This window comes from Schistocerca cancellata, chromosome 3 (assembly GCF_023864275.1).
Source record: "Schistocerca cancellata isolate TAMUIC-IGC-003103 chromosome 3, iqSchCanc2.1, whole genome shotgun sequence".
Lineage (NCBI taxonomy): Eukaryota > Metazoa > Arthropoda > Insecta > Orthoptera > Acrididae > Schistocerca > Schistocerca cancellata.
Genome location: NC_064628.1, coordinates 552990966 through 553007396, shown reverse-complemented (window position 1 = coordinate 553007396; position 16431 = coordinate 552990966). Strand labels below are relative to the sequence as shown.

General features: G+C 40.7%; 1 protein-coding gene across 3 annotated transcripts in view; it reads left to right on the top strand.

Moving 5' to 3' along the window:
• The window catches only part of LOC126175392 (protein scarlet-like), a 412406-nt gene that overhangs the window by 356436 nt on the left and 39539 nt on the right, over positions 1-16431 (top strand). For all 3 annotated transcript variants that reach the window (XM_049922174.1, XM_049922175.1, XM_049922176.1), the window contains exon 12: positions 1945-2050. In XM_049922174.1, coding sequence (XP_049778131.1) covers positions 1945-2050 — 106 coding nt within the window. The remainder of the gene's footprint in view (positions 1-1944; positions 2051-16431) is intronic.

Sequence of the window (16431 nt, the reverse complement as noted above, 5' to 3'; positions counted from 1 at the left end):
TAATCTCTTTTCAAGACCCTATCAACTACGTTAAATTGATATTCCAAGATCATTGGCGTCTTTGTCGGAATTACATTGTCATTAGCAAATCTGAAACTCTTTATTTTTTCTCCCGGAATTTTAATTCCCTTTCGAAATTTATCAGCGGTTTACTTTACTACCCAGATAATGTTTTTGGTATAGCCACATGAATTCATAACGAAACACACTGACAAACAGTGCTGTCTCTATGAGAAAATGGTGAATGAGTTTGTGTTTTGTTACTAAAAGCAGATTATACAGTGAAAAGTAACAAAATTTTATCTTACGCTACATGAATATGTAGATTCTCGGAACAAAACTTTGACTGTTCCCTCAAGTTCCATCACGGAAATCAGATTAACGCAACAGGCGATCATGAATCCGTCTGTTGAAAGTGCTACAGCCGTTGGATGATGAACGGTTTCTTCAAAACCTGGCAAATAAAAATGAAATGATTTAAAAATATTGCATTAATTTGGTGGTTGACCTATGTAGCCTAATTTTCTTTTGAACAACAAAGAATATCAGTGCGTTGCTGTGAGTTTCATGCGATATACAATATATCAACATGAAACATTTTGTTAGGACAAGATATCGTTGTTTGATTTCCATGTAAAGATGGTATCACATTCCGTGTTTCAGGATAAAGGAACTTTGGTAATGTGCTATTGTAAGTAAATAATGCAATGAAAAGTGGTTCAACATTCCAATTTTTATTGCGTGATTCGTAGATTTCCGGGAAAACAGCTATTATTTCAATCTGAGGCACTATGAAAATCAAATTCACGTATCATGTCATCATACAGATGTAATGAAGCTATCTGATGAAGATTTGTTTCCTTGAAACTGATGTTTGCAAGTAATAATAAAATTATTTAAATACTGAATTAGTTTTTTAATTGATAACTTTTACCAGAGTAAACTTTCCGTACGGTTCTTACCATGATTTATCTTTCTAAGCCTATCAGTTTCATTATTTTGACTATGTTTACTACAGATGTGATGTGCTATAATATTCGCGTTTCTATGTTATTTAACTCTACTCAGGATTTAGTTCTTATTATTGTGTGGAATGCTTTCCCTAGGTCCCCAAGTGCTGTGATGGTATCCAGATTTTTTTCTTCACCGTTCTTTCTATTATTATACGTAAGTTCAGAACTGCTTTTGTGTTATCTTTAGTTTTCGTGAAATTTTTTCTGGTATTCTGTATATTATTTCCTTTTAGAAACATGGATTGGCAAACTGATCTTTCGAAAGTTACCACGTTTATACTTTCGTATCTACTTCGGCAGAGTAATCATAGCTCTTTTACGTTAATTTGGTGGTAACCACGCTGTTTCATAGGCTTTTGATATACGTCAATTTACTGATTATGACAGCTCTCGCTGAGTTTCGTACCATGATATAAAATTTATCGAATCATGGTAGTTCACACTCGAATCATTATTTGTTCTTTCAAACACTATTTGTACTACAGCATTACCTAATTCGTTCTACCATCTCTCGCATCTTGCCGAGAGACCACTAATCAAAGTCATGCATCCATTAGACGTATTCCTTTCATTGTTTCTTCTGCTGTGTAGAGGATTTGTACACCCACTAGGTAGGTTAGCATATCTGCTATCCCCTTTTGTAAATTTCTGTTGAATTTTCAGTACACGGAGTCTAATCTGACGTCGGATCGCCTCTTTTCCAGTTTCTTTACAAGTCTCTCCCATTCATTCTTACTTTAACCGACCACAGACTGGGCTGCTGCTGTCGTAACTCTCGCCCCCACGCTTCCGCGGATACTTCCCTGCCCACACTTACATTGCTGCGTCTGGGCGTTGTCCCTGGTGAGAGATATAAAACCTGTAAGATATTGTTTACGGCTCCTCGGACAGAGGCTAACAATGGGCAGTTACAGATGTTTTCCGTTCGCAGGCTGGTTCTTCGCTGCGGCCTTCGAGTCGGTGTCCATCGCCATGACGTATCTGGTGCCCTTCGACTACGTTCTGATGATCACCTCCGGCGTCTTCATTAAACTTGGGTACGTGCGCTGCTGCAGCCACACGTTGCTGTTGACCTGATTACCTTTCACAGAACTGTCCACAACGTGTAAAAGTTTTCACAAAGTGGGCTAAATCGCCAACTAAGGTAAAAGGTGTTTAGTTAATCGACTATATATGAGTTGAAAATTGTATTTGTTTTAATGTCAATTATAAAATTTGTATTCCCCAACACACTGTTGGCTGTCAAAATTGAAAAAAAAAAAAAAACAAAAAGACATGAAGATGGCATGAACTAGCGTCAAGTGGTATGAAATGTACTACGTACTTAAATATGCAAATGTTGGCTTTTCGCGGCAATCACACCAAGTAGGAAGGACTACATCTACACTACATCTGTCATCTACACTGCCCAATCACATTAATGTGGCCTCCTATCAAAAGCCTGAGTAACCACTTTTTGCAGCAGGAGGCATGCAGGAAGAGAATCAGTGAGTTTCTGGAAGGTACCGACAGAGATGTGGAGTCATGCCGGCTCCAGTGGTATGGTCAGCGGCGCTAGATTTCTTAATTGAGGATCCGTTGCGCGAGCATTCTAAACGGGATGGCCCCACAGATTCTCGATTGGGCTAAAATCCGGGGAGTTAGTTGCCCAGGGGAGTGCAGTAAAATCGTTGTTGTGCCCTTCGAACTACGCATTTACACTGCCAGTTATTGGCATGTTGTATTGTCCAGGTGGTGGATGCCATGCTGAAGTTAAACTAAATGGGTACAGGGGTTGTCACGATTTTCAAAGATAGGTGCCTACTTGTGTTGATCCAGTGTGGTTTCCAGAATGACGAGATCACCTGGGGAATGCCCTCTATCCGAACGCTTCTGAGGATATTACTTTCAGGCGTTTCACATTGCACACGCCAACGACCGTCTGCCCAATAAGTTTAAAACGTGATTAATATGAAACGACCTCCTGTCTTCATTCAGTGGACGTCCATCGGAGTTCGTCACTGAAGAACAGCAGTCAGGATGGGTGCATGAACCAGGCACCTGTTGCGGAAGCTCATACACAGTAAATGTAAATGTCGTGCGACTAGGGCTTCCCGTCGGATAGGCCGTTCGCCGGATGCAAGTCTTTCTATTTGACGCCACTTCGACGGGTTGCGCGTCGATGGCGATGAAATGATGATGATTAGGACAACACAACACCCAGTTCCTGAGCGAAAAAAATCTCCAACCCAGCCGGGAATCGAACTCGGGCCCTTCGGAGTGACATTCTGTCGCGGTGACCACTTTTCATTTTTTTTAACTTTTATTTTAGTTTATTTTTATACAAATGGATAACAGGAAGGCCGTTCCTCTTCGGCTACATAAACAGAATAATAGGAAGTCGTCCCGTTACGACAAAGGATGCTCCATACTATAGCCCGCTGCGAATTTTTGGTTGACTGTCGTCTCGTTGCTGTGTTGCTTCCGTTGTTTGTTCAATCTCATAAAAAAAGGAACTGGCAAGAGGTGCTATGGTTATCTTCTCATGTCATCGATAATCCAGTTGCGAGGCGGATTATGGAATGCGCTCCAAAGAAAATTAGGAAAATATTGCCTATATTTAGGGTTCTTGACGATCGCACAATGTCGTTCGTTGAGGTAATACCAAAAATCGGGTACTGTCTTTTCACCATTACCGAATAGGTAGTGAACAGCGTGCCCGCTGATCCACGTCACAGAGTTGGTTTTTGCTCTTGGGAAATAAATCTCACAGGGGAAAAGAAGTGATCGGGTAGTTATCCTGTCGGGAGTATTGCGTGTGAGAAAAGCCAATATCTGACGCACCAAATACCAAACGTCCTTTGCCGACCCACATTCGAAACGATGTTCATCCGTGTCAATCACCTGACATGTGGCACACAAGGGTGAATCAGCGAGGTGGATGTGATGTAGGCGGGACTGGCACAACTGTTTCCCATTACCACTCGGCTACCGGGGGTGGATGTATACAGTAATGTTTACTCGACGGTCGTTGAGGAGACATTGTTCGTAACCCCTCGGATAGTCTAGGTGGTCAGTTACTCATGTTGCATGTCTGTTCGTCTGCACACATCTCCACAGCCATCGTGATATACTTCAACCACAGCAGCAAGCAAACAGTTTACAAACTTTGCCTTTTCGGAAAGGCTTCTATCCTTGGTCTGAAAGCCAATGATCATGCCCCTCTGGACGTCAGAGAAATCGCTCCGTTGCCATATTTCACTCAGCGACTGCACTGTTTTCACGTTAACCCCTCCCCTGATTCGCCCCCTCCCCCCCCCCACCCCCGCCCCCCGAGACACTTTATATGCACTCAACTAACAGTGCTCCACCTGCCGACGGTGAGTGGTCTTTGCAAGTTGACTTCGAACGTAGCCTGTGGTCACATTAATGTGACTGGACGGTGTACCTTTTATATATTTGTAAAGATTAACTAGCAGGTTTCTCGTTCACGGGCGATTTGAGTGTTGTTCGCGAGAAGTTGGTGTTGTACCTCGCATAAGAAGGAGAAACGCCTACGAAGAAATGGCGTAATACGACGGAGGCTGGAATGTGATGTACTGAGACTGCAGTTTATCGTTTCACGACAGTGTTGCTCCCATTGGTTAGGATCCGATGACTGTCATGCGAATGCTGATTCAATGGGCTCCGAGGGATCGTACTCAACACCATACAGAACCTCAACGGCCGCAGAGGGCAGACATGTTCTACTCGGCTATGAGAATAATAAGACCACGTCACGAACCTGCGGCAATGCAGATATCCACGTGAACAGTGCGACTACGTATGGGGCACCGCGATCGGCGCGGCGACCTCGTCTTTCTTTGACGCGGTAGCAAAGAGAGGCAATATGGTGCCCATCGACAACACTAATAACAGGAGTGACACCACGTCGCCTTCACAAATGAGTTCCGCTTCTGCCTACGGCATTCCATTGGATGTATCAGTGCGCAACATTGTCATATTGCATTGGCTGTCGTCATACGCATCCAGTACCTAGCGTGATGATACGGGACGCTATTATGTAGCCCGATAAACTCGACAGCGACCGCTACTTTTCCGATGCGTTTTTCCCTACATTCGAGGAGTCTGTGACGTTACTTTTCAACAAGATTACTCAAAACTACATGTTATGTGTGCTGTGCTGACCTACCTCGACACATTTCCACAGGTCTGTACCTGATAAAGAATCCTTTACTTGTTTCTGGCTTTGGACTTCGTAGCCGGCCGAAGTGGCCGTGCGGTTAAAGGCGCTGCAGTCTGGAACCGCAAGACCGCTACGGTCGCAGGTTCGAATCCTGCCTCGGGCATGGATGTTTGTGATGTCCTTAGGTTAGTTAGGTTTAACTAGTTCTAAGTTCTAGGGGACTAATGACCTCAGCAGTTGAGTCCCATAGTGCTCAGAGCCATTTGAACCATTTTTTGGACTTCGTATCAATATTCGAAGAGTAGGCTCATGTGGGAGCAGGATCGATAAGTGCTTTAAGTTCTCGTGACATTTACTTCTAGCCCTGTTGCAGTTAGGTAAGAAACATAGAGGTGGAATAAGGGGCGGCGGCGTTAGAGAGTTATGCTGTACATTGCCTCTATGTTATTAGCCCTAAACCCTAGCAGACTATGTTTACAGCTGCTTCTTGTTCTTAATTTCTGTCGTGTCGACGCAGTAGTTGTTTAAACAGTAGATATTACAGTGTTTTCATGAATAACACAGAGTCGGGAAGACATTTTCAAACCTTTCTCTGGTCTTAAAGGCATATCTAATCAATAAGTACGACGCATTTCGCCTTCTTAATGTAACTTTCTTTTTGTTACACATTGAGAATATTAAGAAGCGAAGTGTGTGACATGAAATGGCTACATTCCTAATCCATCATTTTCCTTAATACGGAATGATGAAACTGATGTTTCGTCTATGACCTTTTCCCAAAAATACTGAGAAAATATTTTGCTATATTTTGGTAGTTTGCAATATTTCTTTCTCATAGCGTTCAACCAGAGCACTCTTTATATATCATTTGTAGGAAATCTAGAGTCATATTATAAAAATAAAAACGCTATAGTGAAAGTAACCTACGCAATTAAAGTTAATGCGTATAAAATATCGTTTGAACGAGTCCGCTAAAGAACGTAATGTGATTCTTTTATAAGTTAGAGTTTAGACTATAATTAGAACGACTAGTAGGCTACACCTGTAAATGATGCAAATGGGATATTTGTCAAAGCACCTCACCGCAAGCTAATGATTGGGGCTACTAACACTATGGACGTCAGCTTTAAGTTTGTGACATCATGACAACGAGGCGTGTTGTACCTCTATGGCAAGAAACCATAGAAGTATAATTGAGGCGAATTGTCATGATGTCAAAAATTGACATGAAGAAAGTAGATCCCAACCGCTGTAATTTTATTTAGCTACCACTTTAGGTTCCTCATTGGCACCATATTCAAGCCCACATACACGTAGTCATGTAATCGTTTGTGCTGTTATAAGGACCACTATATCCAGCTGCTTTCCATAGGTTTCTTCTCTGTAAACGGATCCTTCATATCTCTAACGACAATCCCTTTTTAAGGGTAATAAGACGTCTGTTAGTGATGCCAAGCAATGCCAAGAAAACTGGCTGACGTACCTGAACTTCCTGTATTTGTCCAGCTGTCTTAATACGCACCTTATAGTCATACGAAAGAACGCACCTTCATCTGGACTTTATTTTGGACTTCTTAGATTCACAGAATTTATGCTGATGACAAGTCCAGTCAGGTGAGCTTTGGGTTTCATAGGAGTCTATTTAATATTCTGAAAACATATCAACTGTAAGCTGTTACAACCGTCACCTGCAACGTAACTGATGTCTCGGATCTTCTTGAAGAACCGGAAATATGCCCCAACATTTTTCTTTTTCTTGTATTCTACACAGGACCGTAATGTTCATCATCTTCTCGGACGTTACTGACGCCTTCATTTCACTTATTCACATTCTCGCTAACAGCAATGTATGAGTATTTGAACTCAACTTACTGAGAAAAACTTCTTTTCTAGTCCACTTTGGACTGGCGAATTTAATATCAGTCTTTTCTTTCTTACTACACAATATAACAGTTCGAACTCCGTTTACAGTATGGGTGACTGACTGGCCAGTATTGCTGGAAACTCAGTAATATAAAAGTACAGCATTATAAGAGGAAACATGAAAGGAGCCTCAAGTAGAAAATGGATGTTCCTCAGCAGCGAGCAGATTCTGAACATTTCGTCAAGTACATCAAAGTTTTAGCACAGATTTTCGAGGACATTCATAAGTTAAAAAAAGAAAAAAAGTCCTTATAGGGACCTTGATCGTTATTCTCGCGTACCCTTGAAATATGCGTAATATTTCTTATTATGTTCACTTATGTCCATGAGTGTATTTGACAATTACATTGCAACAAATTTGATCTCCTATATGATGGATATAAGAATTAAAAAATACTAGAAGATATGAAACTGCTTATTTTATTTATTCATTCGTCCATCATGTTGTATGACGTCTTAGTATTATTATTGGTTGTTACATACTTATTGAAGCAAAATAACTATTTTACCGGGTCTAGGTTAATGAGGCCATTCCTTTATTCACAGTGCTGTCTTGTGCACTAATATAGGAAGTATTAGTTTAAATGCTCTTTAATACCGCCAGAACTGCCTGCTGGTAACACTTACCGAACTGCAAATTGCTGGAACACTCTTTCAAATGTGAATTTACAATGATTTGTTATTATTGGACACATACTTAATGCTCCTTCGTAGGTACGATTTCAAACTGAGAAGATGTGTAAGCTGCAATTATATTGACGAACTGGCATTCTATTAAAACAAGAACTCAGTTCTGTATAGAGATATGCCTCCATGAAGATCAGTTCCTTTCTATTTCAAGAATCTTTCACTTTGTTGACATCCACAAGACATGACAGCATGCATTGCTTACTTCTTTTCTCATTACACACGTTTATGGCGTAACGAAGAAAAGGTGGCTAAGTTTTTTGTAAATGTGAGCAAAAATATGTTGAGCATATGACTTAAAGTTGGAAATGTAACAAGCAAGAATCAATACCAGGGACAAACAAAATATAGAATTTTTACATGTCGGTATAACACTTTCAGGCACCGTAGCACAACAAACCGAGAAAAAATAGGACGTCTCTTGGATAGATTTTCAATGCGCTGTAGCTCTGAACCTGCATATTTGCGGAATAAGCAAGTATAAATTCGAAATTCACCAAGTACGGTACGATAGCTTCGGAAATCGTGAACTGGAGATTGCGCGGTACGGTGTGCTTTTGTTAGACAACTTGAGCTCAAGACACATGATTTCCTTAGCCAACCAGAAATTAGAGTGAGAGCACGTTACACGTTACGTAATCAGCCAATTGTATCGTCGCCTTTACAGTGCGTAACACATGAACAGCGAAAAAGTCTTAAGAATGAAACATGAATAAAGTAGACATTCCAAAGCAAGGTACGGTACCAAGCAAAGCGATTCTGTGACATACCTGTAATGTTCCCCCAGAACGCAAGGAATTGTAGTTGCTAATTGTGTTTGAACATTTTTCGAATGAATTAATGCGTTACAATCCCGCCGAACGCGTAGACTTTACCCGCTTCGTAAAAAGGTGATGTAATATTTCTTTCCGGCGATGTGCTCGACGAAACATATACTTACCTAGGTAACCCGCGAAAGGTTTCTTCTTTCTGTCATTTCGTGGGATGGCAGCTCTGCCATCCTGCCGCATTCTGTCCACTTCTGTGAGTGAACGGAACGATCTCTCGTAAGAGCGAAGGTCACACTACATTTCACTTTAAGACCAAAACCTTCAGTACCTAGAGTGTTGTGTGAACTGAAGCAGTCATTGACGACAGTCATACAAAGGACGATTTTTTCTTTTATTATTCTGAACCACACTTCCTCGGGCCGAGATTCAACGGGCTCAAGGAAGCATTTTTTCGACCCTCGGTGAATGTCACCGAACACCCGATTTCCTGCGATTTCACGGCCTTTGTTGTTTTACCTTTCCCCAGATTTTGCTTTTCCAACTGACAACATAACTGTTGCATTCTAACATAACCTAGACCTCTGGCTACGCTGCGGATCAGTCTGTCGCCAGAACTATATTTTTTCTGCCAATTCAAGCTCTCCTCTTATGTCTCGACCTAACAACAATACAGAATCGCGAAATATCAGGAAAATAAAGTCGAATCAGTTTAACCATTCTCCTGGAAATCAAGATCTATTCGTAGACTATCAGCGAAGTATTTGTAACAATAAAGAATATGAAAGTTACTGCTTCACTCCTAGCGATTTATCCCTAGATCACTAAACCTCCTAAAATTTACGATTAGTATCAATTCGTGGGTCCTGCCAACATTTTGAGCAGTATAATTGTCATATAGGGTTTAAAATAGAATATTTAGTACTTATTTTGTATGTGACATGCCACTGTAGACCGTGTAATTGTAATTAACTAGTGCATAAACTATAAATTTTGAGTTCCTCTGAATTAAATGTGGAGTAGTAAAACTGACTGTAGTATAGTACGGTTCCGCACTTACGTTTAGTGAAAAAAATACGAGCTTACGGAATATCGGACCAGGTTTGTGATTGGATTCAGGATTTCCTAGAAGAAAGAACACAACATGTCATTCTTAACGGTTCAAAATCTGCAGATGTAGAGGTAATTTCGGGAGTACCGCAAGGAAGCGTGATAGGACCTTTATTGTTTACAATATACATAAATGACTTAGTTGACAACATCGGTAGCTCCGTGAGGCTATTTGCAGATGACACGGTTGTCTACAAGAAAGTAGCAACATCAGAAGACTCGTACGTACTCCAGGAAGACCTGCAGAGGATTAATGCATGGTGCGACAGCTGGCAGCTTTCCCTAAACGTAGATAAATGTAATATAATGCGCATACATAGGGGCAGAAATCCATTCCAGTACGATTATGCCATAGGTGGTAAATCATTGGAAGCGGTAACGACCGTAAAATACTTAGGAGTTACTATCCGGAGCGATCTGAAGTGGAATGATCACATAAAACAAATAGTGGGAAAAGCAGGCGCCAGGTTGAGATTCATAGGAAGAATTCTAAGAAAATGTGACTCATCGACGAAAGAAGTAGCTTACAAAACGCTTGTTCGTCCGATTCTTGAGTATTGCTCATCAGTATGGGACCCTTACCAGGTTGGATTAATAGAAGAGATAGACATGATCCAGCGAAAAGCAGCGCGATTCGTCGTGGGGACATTTAGTCAGCGCGAGAGCGTTACGGAGATGCTGAACAAGCTCCAGTGGCGGACACTTCAAGAAAGGCGTTACGCAATACGGAGAGGTTTATTATCGAAATTACGAGAGAGCACATTCCGGGAAGAGATGGGCAACATATTACTACCGCCCACATATATCTCGCGTAATGATCACAACGAAAAGATCCGAGAAATTAGAGCAAATACGGAGACTTACAAGCAGTCGTTCTTCCCACGCACAATTCGTGAATGGAACAGGGAAGGGGGGATCAGATAGTGGTATAATAAGTACCCTCCGCCACACACCGTAAGGTGGCTCGCGGAGTATAGATGTAGATGTAGATGTAGATAGTAACAATGTCACAATGTCCTCCACTTTAATGTTCTACGATTAAGTTCTGTTGTTACGTCCAAGCCCTAACACGACCTCGGAAATCGTAATAATGCAACCACGATGTAGTTGGGAAAAGCCATATATTTTTCTCAAACAAGAGTAGCAGTGCCATTGCATCAGTCGTATCATTTTAAGATGCCGTCTTACATCCCAGCATAACCACATCTCTGACGAAAAAAAAGGAGAATCAAAATTGTATAAAAAGCCATAACTCTACTTATTTCTGTAATGTATGTATTTTTAAGTTGCGTGTGCGGGCGACGGAATAGTCACGTTGTCCTTGGCTGAACAGATCACGTCTGTTACGTTCGCTGTAATGGGCTAACTACTTACTGTAGATCACATATTCTGTGCTCAGATCACGTAATAAAAGCAATCTCAATTTCACAGTGTCCGTAGCCGTCGTGCTGTATTTGGTGGATTTCGTATTTATATTTGCTTACTCCGCAAAATATGCAGTTTTAATGGTATAGAGCATTAAAGATCTATCCAGGAGACGTCCTTTTCTTCTCGGTTTGTTGTGCTACTGCCTGAAAGCGAAATAGCGATATATAAAAATTTAACCAAACAAATATCGTTTACAGAGTTATAGCTTCCTCAGTTATCGACTCAAAAACTGTAAAAGAGGATTTATATGAGGTGTGAAACCATCCATTTCACATCACATACCTCTCTCCTTGGTTATCTGAAGTGTATAAACAAAAAGAGCATTACGTTTACGAGGGCAAATGGCTCATATTACGTATCTGTACTGAATCAATTACGCATTCAAGGCTAGAAAAATATCTGAAAATGTATTACTGGCACTATGTTATTAGCATAAGCACTGTAACATTTAGTATTTAAAACAACTGTAGTGTGTATACGAAAGAAACTACGAACAAAAAGCAGTTGTATACAATCTCCATGTAAGCGTAGGTCGCTAATGTTTTGGGTCATCTAACATGGCAGCTCCGGCTGCAAAACAACGTACAGTGTAAGTCTGTAGCTCTGTCTCCCCTTATTTTCACCTCCTAGTAAGAAAAATAATACTTACATCTTTAGCCGCCTTGTTCAGCTAAACATCGACATTCAGACACTGCAAAACTGGACAAGTCTGAAATATCAGAGAGATACCTAAGGGCAAAGAGAAGTGCTCTGTTCAATGCATTTTTCACCTGAATTAATAACCGTTTTTCCTGTAATAGCAGTTCTACTAATTTCTCTCATTCGAAAGGTCTTTTTCACGTGTGTGAAACGATGTGGAATTATCCAGCCTTAGGGTTAATTTCTGTCAAACTTCTGCTGTCAGACTTGTTGCGTTCTAAAGAGTTATCTTTGGTGAAGCAACACAGTCATTTAGCGAGTTTTCCATTACTTAGGAGATAAAATAACTTTCAACCGAAGAGCTGAAAGTTCCCGTTCTTTGTTAATCAATTCTTAGTCAACAGAGAAGGGAAATTATTCAGACATTAAGAGCTTAATATCTTTGCCATTTTATTAATGGAACCAACAGACGCGTAAGTAGTACATGAAATCCAGACGTGCCAATGTACGTTGAAATTTTAATTACATTTTGACATCTGTAATAACTATACTTTGAAGACCTGTGTACCAAATCTGTTAGAAGCATTTTCATTACTATATAAATGTTGGAAGCAGACATACTTTTAATTCTAGTTCTTAATCGAACTGTTCAGTTGGCTTGTATAGGTATTCCTAATATTTCCGCTGAGATTTATTGATTTTTTAATATTCTTTTGCATTAATTTTTTGCTCTCTATTGTCAGGTGCTTGATGGTTGACACATTCAAAACATGGTTTCTTTGTTTTTGTTGCAAATGCTTACTTTTGGCTAACTTTATTTCTTTTTCTGAAATTTCACTGTATTCATGAGACGTTGTGGTCTGTTGAGATTTCTCTATTTTTAGCAACATCAAGATTAATTTTAAGATCAACAGTAAAATTATATACCATCTTAGAGTCATTTAGACTAACTACAAAATTACATTTAAAACGTTTAGTTGACACAGAATTTTTGTGATATGTGTAGCTTATTCTATTTTATTTGTAACTCTTTCAAAACATTTATGTTGACGATTATTGGCCATTGGTGTTGTAAAAACGATTTAGATGTTTAGTTCTCAGTTTCAACAATTTACTTTCGTTTTTTGCCGGTATTTTATTGCACTGCTTAACAGTGAGGTAATCCGGCATTAGATGGATTCTGTCACACTATTTAGCAAAAGCAATGGGCAAACCTGTTTTGAGAATTTTCAGAGAAATGTCCATATATATGTAGAAACGGTCTTCGAGACCTACACAGGTAAAAATTTCTAAATTTTGTACATAGCTTGATAAACAGCAGTAGAATGAAATCTTCCTGTAGACATAGTAAACAGCCAATAAGTTGCGTACTGGATTGTTTATTAAAACACCGTACCATGGTTTCAAGGTTCATAACAATGTCATCTTCAGAACCTAAGCCAGTTAACAGTGAAAACATTATTATCTATACAGGGTGTTACAAAAAGGTACGCCCAAACTTTCAGGAAACATTCCTCACACACAAAGAAAGAAAATATGTTATGTGGACATGTGTCCGGAAACACTTACTTTCCATGTTAGAGCTCATTTTATTACTTCTCTTCAAATCACATTAATCATGGAATGGAAACACACAGCAACCGAAAGTACCAGCGTGACTTCAAACACTTTGTTACAGGAAATGTTCAAAATGTCCTCCGTTAGTGAGGATACATGCATCCACCCTCCGTCGCATGGAATCCATGATGCGCTGATGCAGCCCTGGAGCATAGCGTATTGTATCACAGCCGTCCACAATATGAGCACGAAGAGTCTCTACATTTGGTACCGGGGCTGCGTAGACAAGGGCTTTCAAATGCCCCCATAAATGAAAGTCAAGAGGTTTGAGGTCAGGAGAGCGTGGAGGCCATGGAATTGGTCCACCTTTACCAATCCATCGGTCACCGAGTCTGATGTTGAGAAGCGTACGAACACTTCGACTGAAATGTGCAGGAGCTCCATCGTGCATGAACCACATGTTGTGTCGCACTTGTAAAGGCACATGTTCTAGCGGCACAGATAGAATATCCCGTACGAAATCATGATAACGTGCTCCATTGAGCGTAGGTGGAAGAACATGGGGCCCAATCAAGACATCACCAACAATGCATGCCCAAACGTTGACAGAAAATCTGTGCTGATGACGTGATGGCACAATTGCGTGCGGATTCTCGTCAGCCCACACAGGTTGAGTGTGAAAATTTACAATTTGATCACGTTGGAATGAAGCCTCATCGTAAAGAGAACATTTGCACTGAAATGAGGATTGACACATTGTTGGATGAACCATTCGCAGAAGTGTACCCGTGGAGGCCAATCAGCTGCTGATAGTGCCTGCACATGCTGTACATGGTACGGAAACAACTGGTTCTCCCGTAGCACTCTCCATACAGTGACGTGGTCAACGTTACCTTGCACAACAGCAACTTCTCTGACGCTGACATTAGGGTTATCGTCAACTGCACGAAGAATTGCCTCGTCCATTGCAGGTGTCCTTGTCGTTCTAGGTCTTCCCAATTCGCGAGTCATAGGCTGGAATGTTCCGTGCTCCCTAAGACGCCGATCATTTGCTTCGAACGTCTTCCTTTCGGGACACCTTCGTTCTGGAAATCCGTCTCGATACAAACGTACCGCGCCACGGCTTTTGCCCCGTGCTAATCCACACATCAAATGGGCATCTGCCAACTCCGCATTTGTAAACATTGCACTGCCTGCAAAACTACGTTCGTGATGAACACTAACCTGTTGATGCTACGTACTGATGTGCTTGATGCTAGTACTGAAGAGCAATGAGTCGCATGTCAACACGAGCACCGAAGTCAACATTACCTTCCTTCAATTGGGCCAACTGGCGGTGAATCAAGGAAGTACAGTACATACTGATGAAACTAAAATGAGCTCTAACATGGAAATTAAGCGTTTCCGGACACATGTCCACATAACATCTTTTCTTTATTTGTGTGTGAGGAATGTTTCCTGAAAGTTTGGCCGTACCTATTTGTAACACCCTGTATACAGAGGTACAGTCATATCTCGTTAGGAATAAAAATACATATTCAGACTTACTGGATTACAAGTTGTGACAAACGGACGTAAAAATATAGACGAAAGACGTCAGTCAGATATAAAGTATCACACCCATATTAAAACATGCAGTACATGGTTCTCGTGATATGATACTTCCTTACCACTGTACAGCAATTGCACTAACGTTACGTACACAAGGCTTGCGCTACGGATAGTTACTACCTAAAGAGGGAACTAGTACTATGCACAAATAGGGTGCGCGATAGTGACTGGTAGTTTATCATGATAAAATTGCTTCAAAGTTTAAAATTAAAAAACAATGTCAATTTAACTATGTAAGTATCAAAAATTAATAACATCGCTGCACATAATAAGTTACCATCTAAAGGAAATCATTGAAGTAAAAACAAATTAACGTAAAACTGAAAAACTGAATAGTTTAAACAGACACAATAAAAGAAAGGAGCAACGGGGGGGGGGGGGGGGGGGGGAGAAAGGTTCAAATGGCAATGGCTCTGAGCACTATGGGACTTAACATCTGTGGTCCCCTAGAACTTAGAACTACTTAAACCTAACTAACATAAGGACATCACACACATCCATGCCCGAGGCAGGATTCGAACCTGCGACCGTAGCGGTCAAACGGTTCCAGACTGAAGCGCCTAGAACCTCACGGCCACACCGGGCGGCGGGGAAAGAGGAGGGGGGAGGGAGTGGAAGGGGAGATGAATGGGGGCAGATTGAGGGATGGAAAAAGGGGTATGGAGAGTGATGTTGATGGGGGAATGGGGCTACACATTTGAAAAACTGTGAACATCAAGTCTCAAGAAATTCATGGTACATCATGACAAAGAAGAAACACAAGTACCACTAGTATCAACAGGCCTGACATGTCGTATAGTCACATAGGAGATCGAGTCATTTTTAGCTACTTTAACGAAAATAGGGGCCTCAAACTATCTAGAAAATTTCTATTTTTGAGTTGCACCTGCTCATTTAAAATAGACCCAGCTTTGTGAGTAAACTGTTTAAAAATCTGTAATTCTTCAAGCAGGTCTCGCCTGTAACCTTTACTTTCTTTATGTAAAAGTTCTGCATCTTCTAGACACCACGGTGTGCGTTGGACAAGAATCAGATGTTCAACAAACGTGAAACTACACATTTCCCCCAACTTTACATAACAGTGCACTTTATATCTTACTTTAAAAGGTCTCTCTCTGTTTTGCGTAGTAGTTTGGCCATTCATTATATGTAATTTTATTAACACCAGAGTTTGTGCGACGATAATTTTGTGTTCTGAGAGTATGGGTTAAATTTTGTTTTAGTCTATTGTTTACAGAGAACGCAGAGTCCATCTATCGCTTCATTATCTCACGACTTACGAACATCAATGTTCAGTAGTGCAATAAAGTACCGGCAGTTTAAGCCAGATTAGTAAATTATGATTAACAGAATTTGTGAACTGTATAAGAAAGAAGGCCGGATAAACGAAGAAGCTGAATCACTTTTTCTTAAAATAACTAGGGCATTCACAGACTTTTATAACGTTCAAGCGCACAGTATCTGGCGTGGTGTTAACGATTAGTTGCTAAACAGCACAAATGAAATTGAAGTCAGCCACGCACGTAAATTG